The sequence below is a fragment of the Rhincodon typus genome, chromosome 2 (genome assembly GCF_021869965.1).
Source record: "Rhincodon typus isolate 14 chromosome 2, sRhiTyp1.1, whole genome shotgun sequence".
Classification (NCBI taxonomy): domain Eukaryota; kingdom Metazoa; phylum Chordata; class Chondrichthyes; order Orectolobiformes; family Rhincodontidae; genus Rhincodon; species Rhincodon typus.
In genome coordinates, this window is record NC_063333.1 from 86,449,264 (window position 1) to 86,475,337 (window position 26,074).

General features: G+C 41.0%; 1 protein-coding gene across 1 annotated transcript in view; it reads left to right on the top strand.

Annotated features, from left to right (window-relative positions):
* The window catches only part of dgkb (diacylglycerol kinase, beta), a 677,591-nt gene that overhangs the window by 398,325 nt on the left and 253,192 nt on the right, over nucleotides 1–26,074 (top strand). Inside the window, exon 23 of the mRNA XM_048611787.1 lies at nucleotides 8,652–8,690. Coding sequence (XP_048467744.1) covers nucleotides 8,652–8,690 — 39 coding nt within the window. The remainder of the gene's footprint in view (nucleotides 1–8,651; nucleotides 8,691–26,074) is intronic.

The window sequence follows — 26,074 nt, forward strand, 5'->3', positions numbered from 1 at the left end:
CCCATGCCCTGATAATAAGACTAGTCGTGGAATTTTCTGGGAGCTGGCCTCTTAATTAACTGCCTCCATATTTGGCGTCCAATTAAGGAGATTGGGTGGGCTCCCAAAACTGCAGTCCAATCAGAGAGTTGGTAGGTTTGGGTCTCAACAATCCTCACTGGGAGTGGAGCTTCCATGTGCTCACGCAGAACATCTGCCCTGAAGACTTGCGAAGCTATAAGAGAGATTGGGATGGAAGTGAAACCTTTCTTCAGGTCTACTTGCTGGTGTGTCTCTGGCCCATAGTCCTACCATAGGTGCAGAGAGTCTTTGGCTTCTTTTGCCCCCTGACTGTTGCTGGAAGATCGCTTCATTTGAGCTGGTGGCGTGGGCCATTCTAATGTTGGTAAAATGTCGGTGCCAGCTCAAAATAGCTTTCAGGTGGGGCTTTAATGAAGCTGACTGGCTTGCTGTCTCCGTGGAGGAGGAAATTGACACCATTCCCATCATGCTCCTGGGGAAGTCCCAAGGAGGAAGGAATTTATCATGGAACTGCCTATTTCCCTGAACCCCCAGTTACCACGTGACCAAGAGAACTCTACTCATCTTGTGCGCTGATGGAAAAGAGGATTCCATGCTTACAAAAGCTCTCAACATTTAAAAATATATTTTAATTATTTTCCTGTCAATACCACAGTTGTGTTGGCGTGGGAGGATGGCAGTAAGAGAGCCGGGCAATACAGTTACCATGGACGCACATCCTAGCCTCTAGGAGAAGGGAATAGATTATTGTGATGCCAATTACTTGTCAATTCCCAGGATACTCCCAACTCATATCTTCATGAATCCACTTTCAGCAGGGTGGGAAAATCCTGTCTGTTATGAAAATTACCATCACGGTGAATTCAGGGAAAATTTTGTCAGTAGAATGTAGTCAAAATCTGGAAGTTGGAACTCGTTGAGGTAAATGGTATAAATGTGATCAAAGGAAAGCTAAATAGGTACAAGGAAGAAAAAAAATTGCTTTGGTGGGATTCGATTGTCCATCCCTAATTGCCCAAAAAGCAGTTGAGTCAACCAGTTTGCCATGGTCTGGAGTCACATGAAAGCCAGACAAGGTAAAGGCATCGAATTTTCTTCCTTAAATGACATTAGTCAACCAGATAGGTTTTAATAACAATGATTACATGGTTGCTATCAGACCAGTTTTTTGTCCCAAATTTTTATTGAATTCAAATTTCACCATCTGCTGTCATGGGATTTGGACCCTGGTCCTCAAAACATTAGCCTGAGGTTTGAATTACTAGTTCAGTAATATTATCACAACGCCACAATTCCCTCTTTCTATGCTGAAATACTTTTTAATATGCACTGACATTAAACAGAATAGGATGGCTGATAAACATGTACGTGTAAGGTGTATTTTGATTTCAAAAATAATTTTCCCTTCGGGCTAAAGTAGCATTAGCAGTGACTCAATACGATTCGAAATATGGGGGAAGTAATTCTGCAAGTTTCTCACAATTTCCTCTTCAAACTATTTTTATTCATTTACACTATTTCTGCAGAATTCTTCCTGTTGCATCACATGGGAATTCCATATATAGATTAAACTCCATGAATAATTATTTACCAACACAGCAATGCATATTATTTTCTATCATACATCTTGATAAGAACGAAGAAACATTTACCTGTTCGTTTTTCAGACAGATTGTACAGAATTGATTTGAGACAATTCTGACAAGTAGCTCTTCCTCCTTGATGTTTTAAGGATTTCATGCACACTACATCAGTATGCAAGCTCAAACTGTGATGCTGAAGATTTGAAAACAAGACCAGACTTGACACCGTGATTTAAAAAAAAGTGACCATACTTTGCCACCAACTGTAACAAATTTATTTTCTGGAAAGCTTTGTCACAAATTAGACTTTGGTGTTACTGGATAATTGAAGTACAATACAACTTATAAAATAAGAAATATCTCATTTTTTCTCGAACAGAAACGATTGGTGCCTCTATACTATATTAAATATATTAATTTTATTTTGGCACAGCTTTGTAAATAACTTCTTGTTACAAAAATGGAATGGGAATAAAGAAACAAAGAAATAAAGTACAGCTGGATGATCTTAAATCAGAGCACACACACATATATACTACAAATGCTATTTTGATGTTATATATCTAATCAAAGTAGCATTTGTAGACTTTCGTATTTAGAGGCACAAAAATTCAAATACATTTGTAAGCATGAATAAGCTGCCATTTCAGAGCCAAAATTACACAATTTGAAGACCACTGCAGTACTAATTAAAATTAAATCTTAAACACCTTGCTCTAATTCTTACTGGACTATTAAGAAACTCACCCGCAAAAGATAAGGAAAAAGCAACCAAAACATTTCTGTCCCCTTTTCATAAATCCACAACGAATACATTCTCTCAATGGTCTAAGAACAGCGTGAATAAAGCAATAAATCCAACATGGATTCCTATTTCCCACATGAACATCAAGACTCTCTTGCATGCATAGCAACCCATCAATAAGTTGTGTATATCCCACTGCAAGTGTGATTTATTTTGTGCTCAGTAGTTTATCGCTGACATTTCTTTGTTAAATTAGAAGCTTTATTCTATTACAGCATCTTTGGTGTGGAATCTTTCTGACAAATGTTAAGCACTTATTGCTTTATTCACACTGTTCATAGACCATTGAGAGAATCTATTTGTTGCAGATTTATGGCAAAATTATGGATCATTTTCTTGCAGTAATATGTTAGTTCTTCCTAGAGCAGGAATGGATTTGAATTCTAGTCTGTCTGCACTCTAAGAATAAAATTCAATGCCATTAGTGATAAAGGCTATTCCCTCCTCAATAACAGTGAGTAATATAAAAAAATAGCGGGCACAATTTTCAACGAAGATTGGGAATGGACACAATGGCTTCTGGGGCAGTCCCTGTTTATGTTGAATAAAGCTGCAACTCATCAGTTTTAGGAATGCAAGAAACGGCCCTCACACTCACACTATGGGCCTGGGACAGGGTTTCTTTTCATTCTCTTGTGGGATGTGGGCGTTGCTGGCTGTGCCAGCATTTATTCCTCACCCCTAGTTGCCCTTGAGAAGGTGGTGATGATCTGTCTTCTTGAACTGCTGCAGTCCATGTGCTGTACCTTAACCCACAATGCCATTGGGGAGGTTATTGAAGGATTTTGAGCCAGCCACAGTGAAGGAATGGCAAGATATTTCCAAGTCAGGATGATCCATGGCTTGCAGGGGAACTGGCAGGTGATGATGATGGTGATGGTGGTGTTCCAAGGTGATTTTCCAGAATAGGAGGTAATATCTGAATGTGGGATCATGAATGGGTAAGCTGTACTGCAGAACATTTTGTTTTTTTGGGGAGATGCTGACCTGCTTTCTCTGAGCAAAAAAAAAGTGTAAAATATCCTGGCCCAATTTCTGAGTGGCCTCCAGCTGTCCTTATTAATGATGCTTTTTTGGTTTCTCATCAACTTTTAGAAGTAGTTTAAATTGATCACTAACAGAAAATTGTGATTAAGGGCCAAAAACAGGCATTGGATACCAATTTGAATTTTTGAAAATTTGTTCAAAGACTATTGGCACAATTACTGAGACAAGCACTTATTGCCCATCCTGAATTGGCCTGGAGACATTGATGGCATGCTGCCATCTTGAACCGCTGCGGTCCTTGACAACCATAGCGATGCTGGAGATGGAGTTCTGGGATTTTGGCCTAGTGATACTGAAGGAATGAACTATCATACCATGTCAGTACAGTATGTGGTCTGGAGGGAACTTGCAGATGGTGGTGCTTCCATGTATCCACTGCCCTTGTTCTTCTAAGTTGTAGATGATGTGGATTTGGAAGGTGGTAGCTCAGGAGTCTCATCTTGTGAATATTAAGCACTGTTGCAAATGTGTGTCAGTGGTGAAAGAAGTGAATGCTGGAGGGGATACCAATCAAGTAAGCTGCTTTTGCCCTGGACAGTGCTGGGCTTCTTGGGTGCTATTGGACCTACACTGTTCAGAGAAGTAGAGAGCACCCAATGATATTCCTAAATTGTACCTCGTGGATTGTGAACAGACAGAGGATCCAGGAGCCAAGTAACTTGCTGTAGAATTCTTAGCTTCAGACCTACTCTTGTAGATGCTGCATTTATATGGCTAGTCCATTTCTGTTTCTGGTCAATGGTAACACCCAGGATGTTGATCGTAGCGAATCCAGTGATGGTAATGCCATTGAATGTCAAGGAGCAATGGTCGGATTTTTTTTTCTTGTTGAGAATGGCCATTGCTTGGCAATTGTGTGGTGCGAATGTTACTTTCCCTGCATTAGCTTAGCCTGGAGGTTGTCAAGTTCTCGCAACATTTGGATATGGCCTGCTTCAGCGTTTGAGGAATCATGGATGCTGCTGAATATTCTGCAATCATTGGGAAACATCACAATTCTGACCTTATGAGGCCATTATGAAGCTGCTGAAGATTGTTAGACTTATGACACTACATTGGAACATACCACTGCAGTGGGGTTCTGGGACTGAGATGATTGATCTCCAACAATAGTCCAGGAAAGGGGAGGACCTCAGGGCCCAATAGCTGAGGTTGGAGGCTCCCAAGATTGGCTGTGCTTGGTTTGGTGGCCGGGTGCAGGATGGAATCAGGGGGCCTGAACAGGATCAACACCGGGGCCCATATTCATTTTCCTGCCCCTGCCTCGAACAGCCAAAACCACCTGTTTTAGTGCTAGGTACAGTTCTGCTCCTGATTTTCACTGACCTTTGCAAGAGTTCCTTAATGGAAAATCCTGCTTTTATGTAGAAGGAAGTCACTCTCACCTCATCTCTGGAATTCAACACATTTGTCCACGTTTGAACAAAGTCTATAATGAGTTCAGGAGATCAGTGGCTCAGATGTAGCCAAACACAGACAACAGATTATTCCTTTGCAAGTGCCACTTGACAGAACTGTCTACAATGCATTCCACAACTTTGTGTATGTTTGAATGTAGACTGATATGATGACAATTGGGGTTACTGAAGTCTTCTGCTTTCTGTGGACAGGATATACCTGGACAATTTTCACGTTGATGAGAGGAACAGTTGAGAGATACAGCTAGTTTTGGAGCACCAGTCTTTCGTACTGTTGCCTGAATGCTGGTAGGACCCAGAACCTTTGTAGTATCCTGTGCTTTCAGCTATGTCTTGATAATAACGTGGAGGGAATGGAATTGTTGAGGACCGGCATCTGTGGCTCTTGGCACTTCTGGCTGAAGACTGAGGAAAATGCTTCAGCTTTGTTTTTTGCACTGACACATTTTAGCACCCCATCATTTGTGGAGGTGACTTCTCCTGTTAGTCACTAAATTATCCATTAATAATCAGTGGATGTGGCAGGACTGCAGAGCTTAGAGCTGGTCTTTTGTTTGCTGATTCCTGTTTATTGCAGGCTGTTTGGCACACAACTAATTGTCTACTGTCACTTTACCAGGTTGACACCTCATAGATACACTTAGATACATCTGGTGTTGATCCTGGTTTGCCTTCCTCCCACTTCATTGAAGCAGAGCTGATCACCTGACTAGTTAGTAAAAGCATGAGCCAAGTTCTGTCATTGCAGATTGTGGTTGAATACAATTCTTCTTTTGCTGTTGATGGCCCACAACGCTTCATGAAAGTCCTGTCCTGATTTGCTAGATCTGTTCAAGGTTTGTGCAACATAATAAAGGGTTATCTTCAAATAAAAACAGCACTTTGTGTCTCTACAATAACTATGCAGTGATCACTCCTATCAATTATATCTAGGACAGATGTGTCTGCTACAATTAAATTGTTGAGGTCAAGTAAGCCTTTCCCCTTGTTATTTTGCACAAAACTCACACAGACCCAGTTTCACAGTTATGTCCTTTAGGACTTGGCCAGCTTGCTCAGTAGTGATGTTATTGAGCCACTTTTGATACACATTGAAGTTCCCCACCCAGAGCACCTTCTATGCACTTGACATCCCCAATGCTCCTACCAAGTGAGAGTACAGATTCTCCGTATGACGGAGGTTCAATTCAAATCCATGTCCCCTGTACGTTAGTTCTGAATTCGTAGTCCGGTGACATTACACCTAAACTACGGCTCTGATTGTTTCGGCTGGGTGCATGGTTTTCCCATTTTCAGCCCTTACTGGACACTGCATCAGGCAGTGTTTGAGTGTCAATGGAATGCCTGAAGGACCCTTCCCTTCCAATTCTTAATTCTTATTTGGCCATTTTGTTCAGGTGACAAAGGCATGGCTGGGTGTTGAATATCGCCCACAAAGTACGTTTCAGATTTTTTTCCTTAACAAGTCGTCTTTACTGACACTATTATTATAAGACACAGGGATAGAAATTTAGTCTAACACTTTAATAATTTATTAAACTATGCCACTTCTGAGAAATTAAGTAAAACAGGTGACAAGTCTGATTCCACAAATTGAATAATTTATGCAAAAAAGAGGTAATCAAGAAACGAAAATACTCTCAGCCATCTGTTCCTCTCTGGTACACATACACACTGACTTGCACCTATGTAGAAGTCTTACATTTTACTTCCATCCAGTCCAAAAATCAGCAGCCTCAAAACACCCACTCTCCCAAATTTCCAAATTGTAATCTGATTTTTTTTTTGAATTTCAGTTGCACAGTTTGATAGAAGAGATGTAAATGGATTTTCATATGCTTTATAGTCTTCATGTTGATTCATCTGTCTCATTTTCCTAATGTGCTTCGTCAAGTGCTTCCCATTTTTGTGGATCACTAATTTTTGTGAATCTATTTTTTGAAGTGCATGCTGTTGGCATCTACTCTAACACAGTTTTACAATGGTTAAAGAATACTACTAGCAGTCTCCAATAAGTTTCCAAACACCATTTATAAAAGTAGGTTATGTTACATATTCTTCAACCTTTTGAAAGGATTTCTGTAGTTCTCCTTGTGCTTTAATTTATTTCTGCTTCCTCTCCAAAATAGAGATATTTATAATTTCAGATTACATGTCAGTTTACAAAACCTCATCCACATGGCAGTCCCTAATGTCCTTTTTGCATTATAAAAGGTTTACACTGGTGCTTAGCTAATGGAATAACACAGCGTGGAGCTGGAGGGACACAGCAGGCCAGGCAGCATCAGAGGAACAGGAAAGCTGATGTTTTGGGTCTGGACCCTTCTCTTTCCTGCTCTTCTGATGCTGCCTGGCCTGCTGTGTTACTCCAGCTCCACACTGCGTTATCTCTGACTCCAGCATCGGCAGTTCTTACTATCTCCCACAGGTTTGACCAACCTTGTTTATCGCAAAATTGATGACTTCTCTGTTCTCCCAAGTAGTGATCAGGCACCACCTAAATGCAGCAGTGTGCCACACTCGACAAGATGCTACACAGAATTCTGACAGCTGCCTGGAAGGGGCTCATGGCATGATGATTCACAGCCATGGGGACCTTCAGGGCCACCAGCACTGGCGGTCTTCAGTGCAGTTAAAATTAGTCTCCCCACTGTCATATTTGCTGTTATTGTTTGCTGGTCTTTGGAGGAACTGACAGCTGCAGGTGGCCTGTACGCTCATCCCATGGTTGTCTCAGCCATTTTTAGCACCTGGAGCAGTATCAGGGATCTCCCCCATTCAAAGAAGGCGGGAGACAGGAAGCAAGGAACTACAGGCCAACTAACTTAACCTCGGTCAGAGGGATAATGCTGCAATCCATTATTATGGTGGTTAAAACAGGGCACTTAGAAAACGCTAATGTAATCAGCCAGTGGCAACATGGTTTTGTGAAAGGGAGATTGTGTTTGACGAAATTATTAGAGCTCTTTGAGGAAGCAATAAGCGACATGAATAAAGGGAAACCTTGTTGATGTGGTTACTTAGATTTCCAGAAGTCATTTGACGAGTGGCCACATTAAAGGTTACTACACAAAATAAGAGCTTGTGGTGTTGGGGTAATACATTAGCATGGGTAGAGGTGTGGTTAGACAACAGGAAACAGAGCGTAGATAAAAATGGGTTATTTTTCAAGGTGGCAAGGTGTAGCAAGTGAAGTGTCCCATGGATCAGTGCTAGAACCTCAATATTTACAATACTTATCGATGAGTTGGATTAAGATACCAAATGTACGGTTGCTAAATTTGCTGAAGACACAAAAACTGGTAGGAAAGTAAGCTGTCAAGGTGACACAAGGAATATGTGAAGAGATATAGACAGATTAAGTGAGTCAGCAAAGAAAAAAGCAGATGGAGTGGAAGGTGGGAAAATGTGAACATGTCTATGTTGGCAGGAAGAATAGAGAAGCAGCTTATTACTTGAATCGAGAGAGATTGCAGAACTCTGTCGACAAAGCGATCCGAGTATTCTGATAACTGAATCACGTGGAATTGTCACATAGGTACAACGAGGGATTAGGTAGGTAATTCAAATGTTGTTAGAATATAATAGGAAAATTTTGCTGCAGTTCTACAGGGCATCCATCTGGAGTACTGTGTACAGTTTTGATCTCTTTATTTATAAAATGCCATCATTACATTAGAAGCAGCATAGAGAACGTTCATTGAACAGATTCTTGGATGAAGAGACTTTTGAGGAAATGTCATTAAGAGAACATAAGGAGTATGTAAACAGACATAGAGGAAATGTGTCATATGGGCCATAACATGAAAAAAAAACGTGAAGCTGTTTACTTTGGCAGGAAGTATAAAAAGATATTGTGGAAAATGACTAGAATTCTGAGGGGTAGAGGAATCTAGGTGTCCAGTGCATGGGTCACAAAAAGTTGATATTTAGGTACAGCGAGCAATTAAGAATGCTAATGGAAAGCAACCCTTTATTACGGAAGGAATTGAACATCAACACAGTTGATGTTTCAGTTATAGAAGACATTGATGATGAGATTACATCTCAAATCCTGTGTGCAGTTTTGATATTTTTGTTTAAGGAATGATGTAAATGTATTGGAGGTGATCGAGAGGAGTTTTCCTTGATTGGTACCTGAAGTGAGTGTGCTGTCTTATGAGGAAATATTGAACAGCCTGGGCTTGTTTCCACTTGAGTTCAGAAGAGAAGGGGTGACCTGATTGTAATGCTTAAGATCTAGAATGTTCCTGACAGGGCTGACATGGAAAGGATGTTTCCTTTTGTGGGTCAGTACAGAACTAAGGAACATAATTGAAAAATTAGAGCACACCTTTTTTAAGTCTAAGAAGAGGGTTTTTTTGTGCTACTTTGGAGCTCTCTGCCTCAGTGTACAGTAACTGAATATTTTAAAGACAGAGATAGATATACTCTTGTTAGGCAAGGAAATCAAAGCGTTTTGGATTGTTGGGAACGTTCTATTCAAAAAGCAATGCTAACAGACAGGATAGGCTTCATTTATATATTTTTGCCATCTAATTCCTCTTTTATACAGCTGTCAGGGATGCCTAAATAATTGCCTGAAACGATATTGTGTTGTACATTTGTCATTAGATGTGGCTGACCAAAACTGGCTCTCATCACATTAATTTTTCACCCATACAGCAGGTGCAGCAAGGTCCAATTTCTGCCTCACTTAAAAACTGAAAGATTCTTACTGATATAAATGAACAAAGACTCAACTTTACATAAATATCAATTCCAACTGAATGATGGATCAGAGTTTCACTCTTTAACAAAATGGTTCACAAACGTAAAAGCCACTACATTAAGAGTCACGGTATCATCTCTGGACTGACCTCCAATTAACTGGCACATCTGTGAATAAAATGTATTTGACTGACTTCAAGTAATGAACAGTGACTGAAACAAAGAGCTTGCCAGCTTGATATCAGTTAAAGCGAACAAAATGATTGGATTCCATTGACCCCTGGATAAGAATCTGCAGCAAAGAGATTGATCTGCAAAGAATAACACAGTTGTACTTGTAGAATGCACGCAGTAGCCCAGGCACTTTAGTTAAATTTCATCATGTGCTAATGATGTGGCAAGTCGTTGAACACAATTTTCACTTTCTCATCCTGTCAACCTGGCCCTCCTGCAGTTCAGATAATGGCACTTTGTAATTTGACTACCAATTATGTTCAGACCTGTTTATTACCTTTAGATTTCTTATTGTCAGGTCACTGTGGTGAAAGGGAGAGGAGAAGATAGAAATTTTCACTAATAATTAGGAGTGACCACAGATCTGCTTAAGAAATGGATGCAATGTATCTCAACTTTCATAAGCTCCAAAGTCAATGGGCTGGTAAGCAGTTGCAGGGAACATAAATTGAGCATTTATGTCGTCGTGAGCAACAGGAGCAAGTCAAGCATTTACATTTGGAATTAAGACGATAAATTGAGATTGTTTAGTTTGTCAGCAAAAAAAGTCAGCACCCAAGCAGGGAAACTAGACAGCTAGATTTGGCAGGAATCCAAGAAGCAAATTGACAGGGATTCAAATGTGATATTGGCAACTGGACTTTTAAGTTTTATAAATTTATGTTTAAGAGCAAAATGCTTATCAATAAATGTTTAAGAAAGTGAGGCATGGCCTTCTCCTATATTGGCTTTCAACAGAATAATAGAAACTTGATAGCATAACAATCAAAAAAACTCTCAGGAGACAGAGGAAATAATAGCCGATAAAATCAGTTTCTTTCTGTCCGTTAATCAGGTGCTAACAGATTTACTTAGCCCCTCTTAGGGTGGTTATGACGGGGATGCAAATATCTGACCTTAAGTCCATTCTCTTCCATACTGGGACAGGAAGATGAAAACAGTAGAAGAAACAAATAGCATTTCAAAATTACTAACAAACTGAGGGGCAAAAGAAGAGGAAATAAACACAATAACGAGAGAAAAGGTGCTAGGGAAATTAATTGGGTTAAAGACCACTATTCCTTGACGCAGCCTAGGATATTAAAGGAAGTATATACAGAGATAGTGGATGTACATTTAGTTAACTTTTAGGAATCTTTGAATTCCAGAGAAGTCCCAGCGGATTGACATTGCCAATGTAAGTTTTTTATTTAAAGAGGAAGGAGACAAAAAAAGGTAACTATAGGCCAGTTAGCTTAACATTTGTTTTTGGGAAAATGTTAGAATCTATCACAAAGAATGTAATAGCAGAGCATTTAGACACACATAAGATGATCAAGCAGAGTCAGCATGGCTTCACAAAAAGGAAATCATGCCTGAGAAATTTACTAGAATTCTTTGCAGTGGTAACAAACAGAATAAATGAAGGGAAAGCAGTGGATGGTGTTATCATCACTGAATCCCCCATTACGAACATCCTTGGAGTTACCATTGATTAGAAACTCAACTGGACTCACCACATAAACAGTGGTTACAACAGCAGGTTAGAGGCTAAGCATACTGCAGCGAGTAACTCACCTCCTGACTCCCCAAACCCTGTCCACCAACTGCAAGGCCCCAGTCAGGAGTGTGATGGAATACACCCCACTTGCCTGGATGAGAGCAGCCCTAACAACACTCAAGATGCTTGACACCATCAGGACAAAGCAGCCCACTTGACTGGCACCACATCCACAAGCATCCACCCCCACCACCACTGACATCCTGCAGAAATTCAATAAAGACCCATCGACCTTCCAAACCCATGACCGCTTTCATCTTGAAGGACAAGGACTGCAGATATTTGGGAGCACTACCATCTGCAACTTCCCCTCTAAGTCACTCACCATCCTGACTTGGAAATATATCACCGTTCCTTCAATGTCACTGGGTCAAAATCCTGGAATTCCCTCCTTAAGGGCATTTTGGGTCAAGCAACAGCACATGGACTGCAGCGGTTCAAGGTTCGTCTCTCCCTTCTCAAAGGACACTAGGGATGGACAATAAATGCTGGCCAGCCGGTAATGCCAGTGTCCCATTGAGTGAATAAAACAAAGTAACATATTTGAATTTTCAGAAGATAATGTTTGATAAGGTAACACACACACAGGCCATCTAATAAAAATCCATGCACAGAGGATCGGTATCAAATATAAGATACAGAGTTGGGATGGCCAGGGGTTTGGTGGTGGGGGGGGGGGGTTGCATTTTCAGTTTTGCAACAGGTAACTAGTGATGTGCCACAGAGATCAGTGCTAAGGACACAATTATTTTTAATATACTTTAATGATTTGAGTGAGCAAAGTGTATGTTCTATAACAAGTTTGCAGATGTATTAAACATAGATGGGATGACAAATGCTGTGTCTGCAGAGGGCTATAGATGGGTTAAGTAAGTGGGCAAAAACTTGACAGATGGCATGTAAGGTTATGCACCTTGGCAGGAAGAATAGAGGAGTTGATTATTACTTAAATGGAGAAAGACTGCAGAAAGCGAGGGAATAGAGAGATTTGAGAGTCCTCGTCTCCAGGTTTAGTGGCTAAAAGTGAAGGGAAATGGAATGTTGGCTTTTATTTCAAAAGGAAACAGAGTATTAGAGTAGGGAGGTTTGACTCAACATTTTACTCAAACCACAGGTGGAATATCATGAACAGATTTGAGTCCCTTATCACGTTCTGGAGTCAGTCCAGTGAAGGATAACTAGAATGCTACCAGGAATGAAGGGACTGTCTTATGTGGAGAGGTTGAGTCAGTTGGGCCTATACTCATTTGAATGTGGAAGAATGACAAGCAACCTTTTTAAAACTTATAATATTCTTACAGTTCTTGACTGCATAGATGTGCAAAGGTTGTCCTCCCCTTTGGGAGAGACTAGAGGGTATTATCTCAGAATAACAGGCTGCACATTGAGGACAGAGAGAAGGAGGAATTTCTCCTCTCAGAATTCTTTACCTCAGAGGACTGTCGCAGCTGGGTTGTTAAGTACATTCAGGGCTGAGGTAGACATATTTTTAATCAATTAAGGGATCAAGGATTATGGGGAAAAAGCAGGAAAGTGGAGTTGAGAATTATAGATCATAAAAACATCGAGAATAGGAGCAGAATTAGGCATTCAGCCCTTTGAGCCTGCTCTGCCATTCAATATGTTCCTGGCTGATCATCCAACTCAATACCTTGTTTCTGGTTTCTCCTTATATACCTTGATCTCTTTCACCTCAACAACTACATCTAACATTTTCTTGAAAACACTTAATGTTTTGGCCTCAACTGCTTTCTAGGGCAGAGAATTCCACAGGCTCACCACTCTCCTAGTGAAGAAATTTCTGCTCATCTCAATCCAACTAAGCTACCCCATATCCTGAGAATGTGACCCTGGTTCTGGACTCCCTGGTCATCAGGAACATCCTGCCCGTTTTTACCCTGTCTAGTTCTGTTGGAATTTTACAGATTTCTATAAGATCCCCTCTCATTCTTCTAAACTGCAATGAATATAGTCTTAACTGATCCAGGAAACAGCAGACAATACTTCAGGCCTCACAAGGTCCACACAACTACAGCAAAACATTGTTGATCCTGCACTCAAATCTACTTGCAATGAAGGCCAACATATCATTTGCCTTCAGCACTGCCTCCTGCACCTGCATGCTTATTTTAAGTGACTAGTGTACAAGTCTCAGTGCACCTCCCCTTTCCAAGTTTATCACCATTCAGATAATAATCTGCCCTCCTGTTTATGTGACCAATGTAGATAAGCTCACATTTATCCACATTATATTTTAATGCCACGCACTTGTCCACTCATTCGGCTTCTCAAAATCATACTGAAGCATCTTTGCCGTGTTTTCTTTTAATGGTGAAGCAGACTCAGTGGGCTGAATGGCCTACTTTTGCTTCTAAGTCTTCTGGAAATAAAGCTTGAGAGCTCAGTCACAAGGAGATGTTACGTGCCTTATATATACAAATCAGAAACATATTACACCTTTGAGGCCCTGTTACAAAATTGCCTTGCTTGAAGCAGCTGGAGCAAACGCTGGCTGCAGCTTAGTAGAACCTGACCTGAGACAGCTTGCTACCAAGAAGGTATCTGAATGTGAAGCTGAGAGTTAAAGGAAATTGACCAGAACAATGCAGCCCATCCTCACCTGGTTTTCAGCAAAGACTCCAACTGCAAGTTCTGGATAACTACGACGGTGAGGAAACACGGGAAATGGATCGCTACCCAATAGATGTGTAGTGAAAAAACACATAAGATGCATTGCAGACTCACCATCAGTTACTTGCAACCTGTGATCCTTACAACGTACAAGAACATCAACAAAAGCAAGCTCCCCTTCAAGCCACACAGCATCCTGATTTGGAACTACATTGCCTTTCCTTCTTTGTTGCTGAATCAAATAATGCAATTCTGTTCCTCATGGCACTGTGGGACTACCTGCACAATATGGGCTGCTGCAGTTCAAGAAGGTAGCTCACCACCACCTTCTCACAGGAAATTAGGGATGGGCAACAAATACCCACATCCTACAAAACCATAAAAAAAGTACCCCTCTAAGAGGGGAGTCTGAGAATCTAGTGCCTCACCGTAAGATAAATTAAGGAGATACAGCCTCATCTCTCTACAGGTGAGTGCCAAAAATCCAAATATTTCAATACTTGAGATTTTAGGTTGGAGTTTATCTGAAAGCCATCGTAGTGTCTTTGCATATAAAACCAGGTGTTAGTGTATTTCTACCCCCTGACATGTTTGGCTGATAAACATTATAATGTGACGCATGTGCAGGGGAACCAAATCAATATATATGACTGCTTCATGTTGTGTGAAATACTATATTTACCCTAGGATATGAAATTCAGTGAAGAAAATAAAATCCTTTCCTGTTCCCATTTATCTTAAATGGATGAGCACATGCCTTAAAATAACCATTGGATGAATCAAAGATCTTCCTTACAGACTTGATTCAAAAGATTACCCACTGGAAGATTTACTTTTCATGCAAAAGTGAGCATTTCTTGGTCAAATTTGGCAGATCGAGAAGCATAATAATTTGCACATACTCTCTTTTTTGCAACAAAATATCTCAAATGAAAGCTGTTGGGTCTGATTGTATTCACAAATTGCAGAGAGAATGAGTTAAGTACTGATGGATAATATGACAATAGGCATATAATGGGAATTCTGGGATTTGACATTCTAGATAGACAATATCAGTTCTTCACATTCCTGTACTCCACACTTTAACTTCAAAAAAAGAACCACTTACAAAACCAGTGTGACATTTTCCATATCTCAATGCTACCCTGAATTAGATTGCCAATTAGTATCAAATTAGGGGCAGTTTAGGAACAGGATTGACACTGCCTAAGCATGTTTCACAGATCTGGCATTCACCAGAGAGATATAAAAAATAGATGAGGTTTTTATTCCTTCACACAGATCACATTCACATCTTATTGTAAAAGGGCAGTAAGCTAACCAAAATAGCATCAGGTTCCATACCACTCCGTGCATTAAGCAGAACCAATAATTTGAATCAGGATCAGTTGTAATCCAGTTCATCCTTTTTTCAGTTGAACAACATATTTAGGTTCCAAAAGATAATGAAGAGGTAAGGGCCAGGGAACTGGATTGGAAAAATGACAATGTTTAGTAATGTAAAAGGATACCCAGTCCCAAATGAATTATATAGAAACAAAATATCTAACAGGCAGATCGTCCTGCAGTGAAAAATGCTAATAAATAAATGCATTGGGAGTGCAACTCAATGAAAACTGAAGTAATTTAAAACTAAGCAACAAGAGGACAGAGCATTAGTAAGTTTAACCTCATCTACTTACAGGAAACAGTGTTGATAACTTTGCAGAGGTTAGTAATAACGTTACAAAGATAACTAATCTTCAAAAGTACTTAATTGGCTGTTAGGTACTTAACAATTTCACAAGGTTGCGCAAGGTAACATATAAAAGAACACACCAACCAACTGTATCACTGTTCCTTCATTGTCATAGGGTCAAAATCCTGGGACTCCTTCCTAATGGCACTATGGGTGCCCTACAACCAAGGGCTCCAGCTGCTTAAAATTGCACTTTTCGCAGAGTAATTAGGAGAGGACAATAAATTATAGGCTTGCCAGCAATTCCCACATCCCATGAACAAATTCAAAAAAATGACCATCATCAGCTGTGTGAAGACAGATTAGAGGGAGATGCTGGAAAAATGAGCTTTAAGATGTGAGGTGGCACACCTGAAGTCTTAAGCATTGAGAAAGATGGCAGATGTGCCACCAGCCTTAAGTGCATGCTACTTAAGTGGGAAATGAAGGGCCACTTCCTGTTTCTGTGCATTTTGCTTGTGTTGGAGTGGTCTGCCATCATGTGGGAGCTAAATCTGCCAGTTAAATCTAGCGGGTTCTATGGGTTAGGAGGACTTCCTTTTTGGGCACTGTGTGGTTTTAAAGAGAGGTGCCTCTGGTAACATTATCAACCCTGCAGCAAGATTGCCATCTGTTTGCTGAGACTCATAACCCCAACCTCCAATTGCTGAATCCTACTTGTCAGACTCCTTCAACCACATTTTGAGTGCATCAGCTACCAATGCACCCTGCTTTCCTGCCCCTCCCTCCAAAACATCCTCCAGAGGCAGCCCTTCCTGTGGTCACCAGCAATAGTCACCCTGCCGTACCTGCTAATTGATTGGGCTGACAGCTCTTGGGGGTGGCCTGCCAGTTCATTGACTGCTGCCAGCAAAATATGCCCTCAAATCCCATTGATCATCGAAGCAGATTCACCTCCCATTTCTGGGTCAGTACTTCTGCTGCCTCATAAAAAATTATAGCTTTTCTTCATTTATTGGGAGATTGCAAATACGTTTAGAAAAAAAATAAGCCTGAGAGTTTCACTTATTGTTCCTGTATGATTCAACTTTTTCCAATAAATCTTCCATCAACAATCTCAGAAAATCAAATATTATATAGGATATTGAACATGGATGACCATTTAGATAACAAGTTCAGCTGTTAAAGCCCTTTCTCCAAGGGATTAAAATCAATTTGATTTTGCCTTACAGAGGATAAGATCTATAGTAGCTAATCCACTAACCCACACTACATTGCTCATTTCCAATTACTGCAATACTGAAGGATGGAGCCTCTTCCTAGTCAGCTGGTCACTGTCAGATGCAAAGATTGCTAGCTTTTTCTTTTACAAACTGTGTCAAAGGACCTATATAAAACAAAACAACAGATTAGAAGTAAATCTACATAAACACAATTTTCGATAAATATGCTCAAGTATTTCCATCTTATGCAAACTAAGATTTAATTATCCACCTCACATCATCTCCATTACAAAGATCACTAGTGTAATTGCCCACTGCCATTCCAATCTCTGCAATCTATCACCGAAATCTTTTTATATGCAATTGTTAACTTGAAGTAGAACAACTTAGATGCTTTGTTTGTAGCCTATTGTCCACATTTTGTAAACTGTACTATAATTTGTCCAAAGCTCTGAATGCATATTTTGTCCCCTGCTCTTGGTAGGATTTTGCATTTTGAGTCTGGACCCTGCTGGCTGAAATAAAAAATCTGAAATTTAAAAATGGCTACAGCTAACTGAATAACACTGAGGAGGAGAAATCTCTTCAAAAGGCAGCCTAGAGCAGTGGTTGTAGGTAGTTGGAGGCGGAGGTGGGGGTGGAATGCAGGGACCTACTCTGCCTGGAGTACAGGGATCCCAGGTTGTCATTGGACAATGCATCTAGGCAACATACATGCTCATGAAGCCAAAAGATATTTGCCATCATTTGTAATTAGCCTTGAAAAAGATACTTGCCGCTTGTGGGCCATTACCTGTTACCTTCCTGATTTGCTAATTGGGAAAATGGCACAAGTTGGTACTGGCAATCCAGCTAACTGGGCAGTAACACAAAATCATATGCCCACTACATCCATTATGCTGTCCATATCGGGACACAAATATTGCTCTTTGTTCCACTCGTTCATCATTTTATCATCAATGATTTACAAATATTTCAAATCCCTCAACATATTAATTTTAAAAACCCCATCTCCATTGTTAAATCTTTCCATGTTCTGATTCTATTCTATCTCTACCATCTTCTTTTCACATATTCTATCTCTACCATCTTCTTTTCACATATGCCAGACTTGTAGTAGTTTTATTTGAAAGAAAAAAAAATCAGTTTCATTTGAAAGAAAAATAAATTGACAGTCAACAAATGTAGTCAATGCCATGAGATGGACAGTGAGTTTAAATATTTCCTATGGATAAAATATTATGTTGATATTCAAGTAGCAACAGGTAAAAGGTAAGAAGAAATTTCCAAACATTTTTCATTGATGAAGAATGTCTTCTTATATCTTGCTCATAACCTCAGATGCTCATGAACTAGAAGTCTTTAACACTTACAAATTAAAAGCCACAATCCACCATCACTGAATAATATTTCATACTGTTTTCATTTGTAATATGTCATCTTTAAAATTGGAAGTGCTCATTGAGATGTTGGACATTGAACATTTGTTTTTAATCAATGTTGTATAACAGCATATGTTCTAAACTATTAGTGGATATTGTCATCTACTCCACTGCCTCAAAAGAAGTGATATCCATGGAAAAACTACACCTTTGCAACAATTATCTAATATTCATAATTTCTCAGCACTTTCAATTATAAAAAAGTTGCAATATACGTCTCTCTATCATACCATATTTATATAACGCTTAACAGCATGTTGGGAGTTCACAGTTCTTTTGCTCATATGCAGTCAGAACAGGTTCTCTCAGTAATTAAGTAGAGTATTAAAAAAGGCAGGAGTCCAAACAAAGGCCCACGGGACACATGCAGTCTGTGTGTTCTGGCAATTGAGCCTTCAAAGTCCACAAATTTAAGTCTAAGCGAGAGCGTGATGAAAAGTAAGAAAGAGCAGTTTCAATGTGGATTAATTCCAAATCACAGCACCAGGATATAACAACATTTCTGACAAATGAATGAGAGCATGAATTTAAATTTGAAAGAAGCTATTTTTCAAAATTGTTAACACAAAAATACAAAACTACAATAGTGTCATGTTATGAATTTGGGGACATATTCCCCAAGATTTTTCATCCATTAGGAGAAACAAATGTAAAAGTTTTTGACATTGTACAATAAATTTTATGCTATGTATTCCTGGTCAGTAAGGCTGTGCATCAGGAATTTGATTTTGTAAGATTAGCCTCAACAGCATTTCTCTTGAGGCAACCATTTGACCTCCAAATGTAACAATTTGATAACAATCATGTTTGTCAAACAGAGATATCAACAATGAATGAATGACCATTACAGTGGAAGGGAAATTGAATGATAATTAAAAAGAGAGACCTATTGTTTTGGAGCATAAGCTTCAATGACATTAAAAGCTGAAAGCTTGAGGTCAATAGCAGGAAAGATTGCGAGATTCACAGCTACATACAGGGATGTTTTACAGGCTGAAAGGCTAGAATATATAATCAAATTATGTTAAGGATTGATAAAGAGTATGGTTTAGGCTAGATGAAGACTGCTGAAGCAGTGAGGTTGTGGAGGTGCATTGGGAGGTGGGACGCTGAGCAACATTGGAAAATTGAGCTTTGGATCAGCTATATTGTGCATTCCTCCACCTCACCACCCACCACCACTGCCCCTCCGCCGAAAGTGATCTTGTCTCCTGTTAATCATTTTAGCCAGGAACTGTTGAGTTGTGACAGCCATGGCCATAATCACAACTGCAGGTTATCTTGTGGAGGGGATTTTCTTTTAACTCTCTCCAGGACTGAAGAGAATACTTCCGAGAGAGTCCCCTACTTGTCTCAGTGTACCTGGTTCCTTGTCTACTTCCAAGATGCTTCAAACCTCTTTTCCCAAGTTTTTAGGTATCTATTGTAATGTCTCCATACCCCAGTGCTTGATAATGCTCCTTGGAGCATCCGATCTTTCAATACATTAAATACAGCATATAATTACAAGTATTGTAAAGGTAAGCATGATTCTTATTATGCAGTCTCAGCTTCTTGTGCTGTTATCAATGTACTGTCTTGCTTTTATGGTCATCTGTACTTCTTTTTAAGGAAATATGTTGCAATATGGAGAGTTAAGCAAGCTCTTCCACTTTTACATCATTGATTTAAGGAAGAAGCTGGCCACTGCTGTCTCATTGTTGTCATCATTATCATTTCCATCAGCTTCCAGAAGTAGAAATCTTTCCTTCATTTGGATATTATGAAGAATGCAGGAAGCTAGAATAATTCTGGAGACATTAGGAAAGTTGTTTTATGAGACACTACCTAAAATATTTTTTAATCTCTTTCTTCTCCCAATTTTGACAATCCCTTTATAAATGATGAGAATAAACAGAGATTTGTAGGACTGGTGTTCTTATCAGTTCCTATCAGTGCATAGATCCCACTTTGTGAATGTACAGACTCCGATTGTCAACTGAGGTCACAAACACTGACATTTCACACTGGATAGCTCTTCAGAAATACTTACAGTATGGTGAGCTTACACTGCATGTATGAAAGCACTCCAAAGAGATCAGCAGCGAGCATAGTGTGAATGGCTGTGAATGCCAAGATGTCACCAAGCATATCTGTGTTCTGACATCTTCCGTGGAGAACTGTTTTCAGAGGATACTTGGCTGCAAGAGTTAGCTGTAATGTTTTACCATCTGCTGCACTAACACCAGAAGCTAGCATATAGCACAGGGCTGGAGAAAACTGGTGACATGAATAGTCATCCATAACCTAAAGCTTATCTCCATCTCCATGCACATAATACAGAGTTACAGCTATACAGCCCTGGAGTGTTAACAAGGAAAACTATCCTCACATTTTCAGCACCACCTTTGCATCAGGAGTCACAATAAACTGTTCGTTTCACTTGCTTGAAGAATTTAATAATACATGCCTGCATGTGTGGCTTCCTTTAAATTCATTTTTGCTTGGAGCTTCTTAATTCACTGCCCTTCAGCATCAGCAAGGGTTATCAATGGGCTGCAGTATCTGCAAAAGCTGCGTGGCTTCTTTGGGGGATGAGGTGGGTTCCTATTCGGCGACTTCAATTTAAATATCTGCATCCCTTAATTTTTGTCATAATCATAGCTTTTTAATTCCAGAACCTGGATACTCTTTGCATATGCGTGAACATGTTTCTAACTGTGGTTAGTAATGAAACTGAGCTGACCAAGCAAACCTGTGCATTTCATTTCAAGTTGGTTCTGTCTATTGGCAAAGAAAGTGCATAAGAATTGAGAAATGCAAGTGCCAGAGGCTGAGGCATAAATGTGCATATTTACAAGGACATTACATTTAAACAATGCAAAAGAATAATTTATCTTGTACCATAATAGTTTCCATTATACATGTATGCAATGCATTTTTCAGCTTTAAACAGATTAAAATCTCCCCCAGAGCTTGTAGAAAAGATTCAGATATGAAGGTTGTAAAATAAATCTATACAATTACACAAATGATAGATCTGCTGTTTGACAAAACAAACAGATCTACAGAGTGAATCTACAAGCATAATGGTGGCATGGCTCATTTTAATATTAATCCTTTATTATTAGGACAGTGTTGCAAAATATTATGAATGATATCTTACCTACTGTTGAACTTTTCAGGATGTTTTTCTCGCATGATGTGGAATCTGTGCGCTATTGATGCATCCTAAAAGCAAAACCAAAGAAAAATACTGTGAAAAAGACAATCAATCTTAACTACAAATGATACAGACAAGAATACAATACATTTTCCACAATGGCAAAGAAAACTGGGTAAATGCAAAGCAGATTGTTGATCCACATTTTCCATTTTGTAGCACTATCTGAGGTGCATTTCATGACTATAAATAAATCACTGAATGCCTCAATAAACTTAGCTGTCTGCTGTAAACCGGTGTTCTGTTTTTGCTTTAGGGAGTTCTATAAGTTATAACAACAGAGATGATTATAATAACTTCCTAGATTCGAGAATAATTTCAGTGGATTGGAAATTAGTGAATGTGACACTGTTACTCAAGAAAGATAAGAAAGACAGATATCTATAAGACAGAATCCTAATGTTAAAAAAAAGTCTTTAGGAAAATGCTGGAATTTGCTTTTAAGCAAGTCTTAAACAATCCACCCAGGATAACATAGTATGATCGAACAGAATCCATGTCATTTTTACAAAAAGGAAATTGAATTTCCAACTTTTTTAAATGTACGCAAATAGTAGCTAATGGGAAACCACCAGCTGTAGAATAATTAGATTTTCAAAATGCATTCAATAATTTGCCACACAAAGATAAATATTCAAAATAAGAGCTCATGGAATTGGGGTGGTATATTAGAATTGTCAGAGGATTGTTTGATGGATTGGAAGTAGATAGCTGTGATAAGCAGGGCATTTTCAGGTTGACAGTGGAATTCCACAAGTATCAGTGATAAGACCTCAGTATTAACAATCTATAAAAATGACTCAGAGGAAGTGATTGGGAGTACAGCATCCATGTTTGAAGATGATACAACGGTAGATGGGAATTTAATTTGTGAGGACGGCACAAAGATGTAGTGAAGTGATTTGACAGGTTCAATGAGTGGACACGAGTTAGAAGATGAAGGATGACGAGGTACTTTGGTGGTCAGAAAAGAAAAAGAAAATTGTTTTTAAAAATGTGAAACTTTTAACTAAAGAAAGACTTGGGAATATTTGTATAAAGAAAGTTGCCTTCTGGTTACATCAATTATTTAAGACTCATAGGACGAGAGACTTCTTCAATCAAAGGGAATACTCTACCCCAGAGGGCTATGCTTGCCCCATTATTGAATATATTTAAGGCAGACATAGACAGATATTTCCCTGTTGGAGAATCATTGGATGTAGGGAGCAGGTGGAGAAGTGGAGTTAAGGCTAGTTTTCACACCACAACCTTACCAAATGGTGGAATAGGCACAATGGCCCATAATGTATATAACAGCTCCTATTTCTTATGTGTTGGTTAATCTAAAAGTTATAGTCCTGTAAAAATGGGTGCAAAATGGTTAATGTCAAAATATACCTGCTTTAGGAAGGTCAACATTATCACATGCAGCTTGGAAGCTGAAATGTCTCTTTTAGCAAGTACATGTGTGACAACACCATTGCTGGGAACTGCACTCTATTTTCTGTTCTGAAATACAGTTCCTATTTTCAGCACTTCAGCACAACATGTTCTCAGCTTATTTTCAAACTAAGTTCAGGTGTTTTCAAGTTATTATAACCAGCACAGGTATTGGCAAAGAAAAAGAAAATTAATTCTTTCGACTTGCTTCCCTCTCTCCCCACCCAGCCAGTGTCCCTCTCTGCACCCAGCCAGTGTCCCTCTCTCCACACCCAGCCAGTGTCCCTCTCCGCACACCCAGCCAGTGCCCCTCTCCGCCCCCAGCCAGTGTCTCTCTCCGCCCCCAGCCAGTGTCCCTCTCTGCACCCAGCCAGTGTCCCTCTCCGCCCCCAGCCAGTGTCCCTCTCTGCCCCAACCAGTGTCCCTCTCTGCCCCCAGCCAGTGTCCCTCTCTGCACCCAGCCAGTGTCCCTCTCTGCACCCAGCCAGTGTCTCTCTCCGCCCCCAGCCAGTGTCCCTCTCTGCACCCAGCCAGTGTCCCTCTCCGCCCCCAGCCAGTGTCCCTCTCTGCCCCAGCCAGTGTCCCTCTCCGCCTCCAGCCAGTGTCCCTCTCCACACACCCAGCCAGTGTCCCTCTCCACACACCCAGCCAGTGTCCCTTCTGCACCCAGCCAGCGTCCCTCTCCGCACACCCAGCCAGTGTCCCTCTCCACCCCACCACCTCCAGGAAAAAGTCGAACAGTGCATTGCAGCAATCAAACTTAAAGCTTATTTTCAGGTCTGCGTTAGGAGAATTAAAATACTCCTGGGAATGGGAAAGGATCTGAGTTTGAGGTGACGTGTGAACGTATCCATTGCTGTTGGCTTGCAGCAGAACATGTCTCTTTTCTGGAATTTTTTGATGATTATTACAACGAAGTGCCTGTAGCTCTGCTCCTCTGGCCAATTACAATTCACAGCTCATCTTTTAGGAGCTTCCAGTTGTTTCTGACAACCCTTTTCACACCTACCAAATGGAAAAGAGAGGCCACAATCTTCACAGCTTGCTTTTTGTAGAGGATCCTGACTGACAGCACCAGGTAGAGAATGACCACCAACAGAATGATGTAGCGAGTGTTTTGTCTTTATTCCTACATCAGTTTAAATTGAGGTAGCCCTGCTACACAGCATAGTGCCCTGTGCAGGGGTACCTTACGTAAACAGTCTCTACTCGAATTCCTGTAGTGCAGCACTCTCAGATTAAGTTTGAATGGGACAATAGAAGAAAATCAGTCTTTATATAGCTTATGTGTCTTATGATAACCTTGATTGACGAATCAATATTAGGCAACATTTCCTTAGAAGAGAGATAACAAGGTGTAGAGCTGGATGAACACAGCAGGCCAAGCAGCATCAGAGGAGCAGGAAAGCTGACGTTTCGGGTCTGGACCCTTCTTCAGAAATGGGGGAGGGGAAAGGGACTCTGAAATAAATAGACAGAGAGGGGGAGGCGGATGGAAGATGGATAAAGGAGCAGATAGGTGGAGAGGAGACGGACAGGTCAAGGAGGCGGGGATGGAGCCAGTAAAGGTGAGTGTAGGTGGGGAGTTAGGATAAGGTTTAGTCAGTCAAGTGAAGACGGACAGGTCAAGGGGGCGGGATGAGGCTGGCAGGTAGGAGGTGGGGGTGGGGTTGAGGTGGGAGGAGTGGATAGGTGGGAGAAGGAACGGACAGATCAGGGAGGCGTGGACAAGCTGGGTTGGTTTTGGGATCTTATCGGTGTCGGGGAGATTTTGAAGCTTGTGAAGTCCACATTGATACCATTGGGCTGTAGGGTTCCCAAGCGAAATATGAGGTGCTGTTCCTGCAACCTTCGGGTGGCATCGTTGTGGCACTGCAGGAGGCCCAGGATGGACATGTCATCCAAGGAGTGGGAGGGGGAGTTGAAGTGGTTCGCAACTGGGAGGTGCAGTCATTTGTCACGAACCGAGCATAAGTGTTCCACAAAGCAGTCTCCAAGCCTCCGCTTGGTTTCCCCGATGTAGAGGAGGCCACAACGGGAACAGCGGATACAGTATACCACATTACCGGATGTGCAGGTGAACATCTGTTTGATGTGGAAAGTCTTCTTGGGGCCTGGGATGAGGGTGAGGGGGGAGGTGTAGGGGCAAGTGTAGCACTTCCTGCGGTTGCAGGGAGAAGTGCAGGGGGTGGTGGGGCTGGTGGGGAGTGTGGAGCGGACAAGGGAGTCACGGAGAGAGTGTTCCCTCCAGAAAGCAGATAAGGGTGGGAGGGAAAAATGTCTTTGGTGGTGGGGTCGGATTGCAGATGGCGGAAGTGTCGGAGGATGATGCGTTGGATTCGGAGGCTGGTGGGGTGGTACGTGAGGATGAGGGGGATTCTGTTTTGGTTGTTATTGCGGGGAGGGGGTGTGAGGGCTGAGTTGCGGGAAATGCGAGAGATGCAGTCGAGGGAGTTATCGACCACTGTGGAGGGGAAGTTGCGGTCCTTGAAAACGAGGACATCTGGGATGTCCGGGAATGGAATGCCTCATCTCGGAAGCAAAGGCGGTGGATGCGAAGGAATTGGGAATAGGTGATGGCATTTTTGCAGGAAGATGGATGAGATGAGGTGCATTCTAGGTAGCCGTGACTTCCTTGTCCACTCCACACTCCCAACCAGCCCCATCACCCCTGGAACTTTTCCCTGCAACGGCAGGAAGTGCTACACCTACCCCTACACCTCCCCCCTCACCCCCATCCCAGGCTCCAAGAAAACTTTCCACATTAAACAGATGTTCACTTGCACATCCGGTAATGTGGTATACTGTATCCGCTGTTCCAGATGTGGCCTCCTCTACATCGGGGAAACCAAGTGGAGACTTGGAGACCGCTTTGTGGAACACCTACGCTCGGTTCGCGACAAATGACTGCACCTCCCAGTCGCGAACCACTTCAACTCCCCCTCCCACTCCTTGAACGACATGTCCATCCTGGGCCTCCTGCAGTGCCACAACGATGCCACCTGAAGGTTGCAGGAACAGCAACTTATATTCCGCTTGGGAACCCTGCAGCCCAATGGTATCAATGTGGACTTCACAAGCTTCAAAATCTCCCCACCCCCGACCATATCCCTAAACC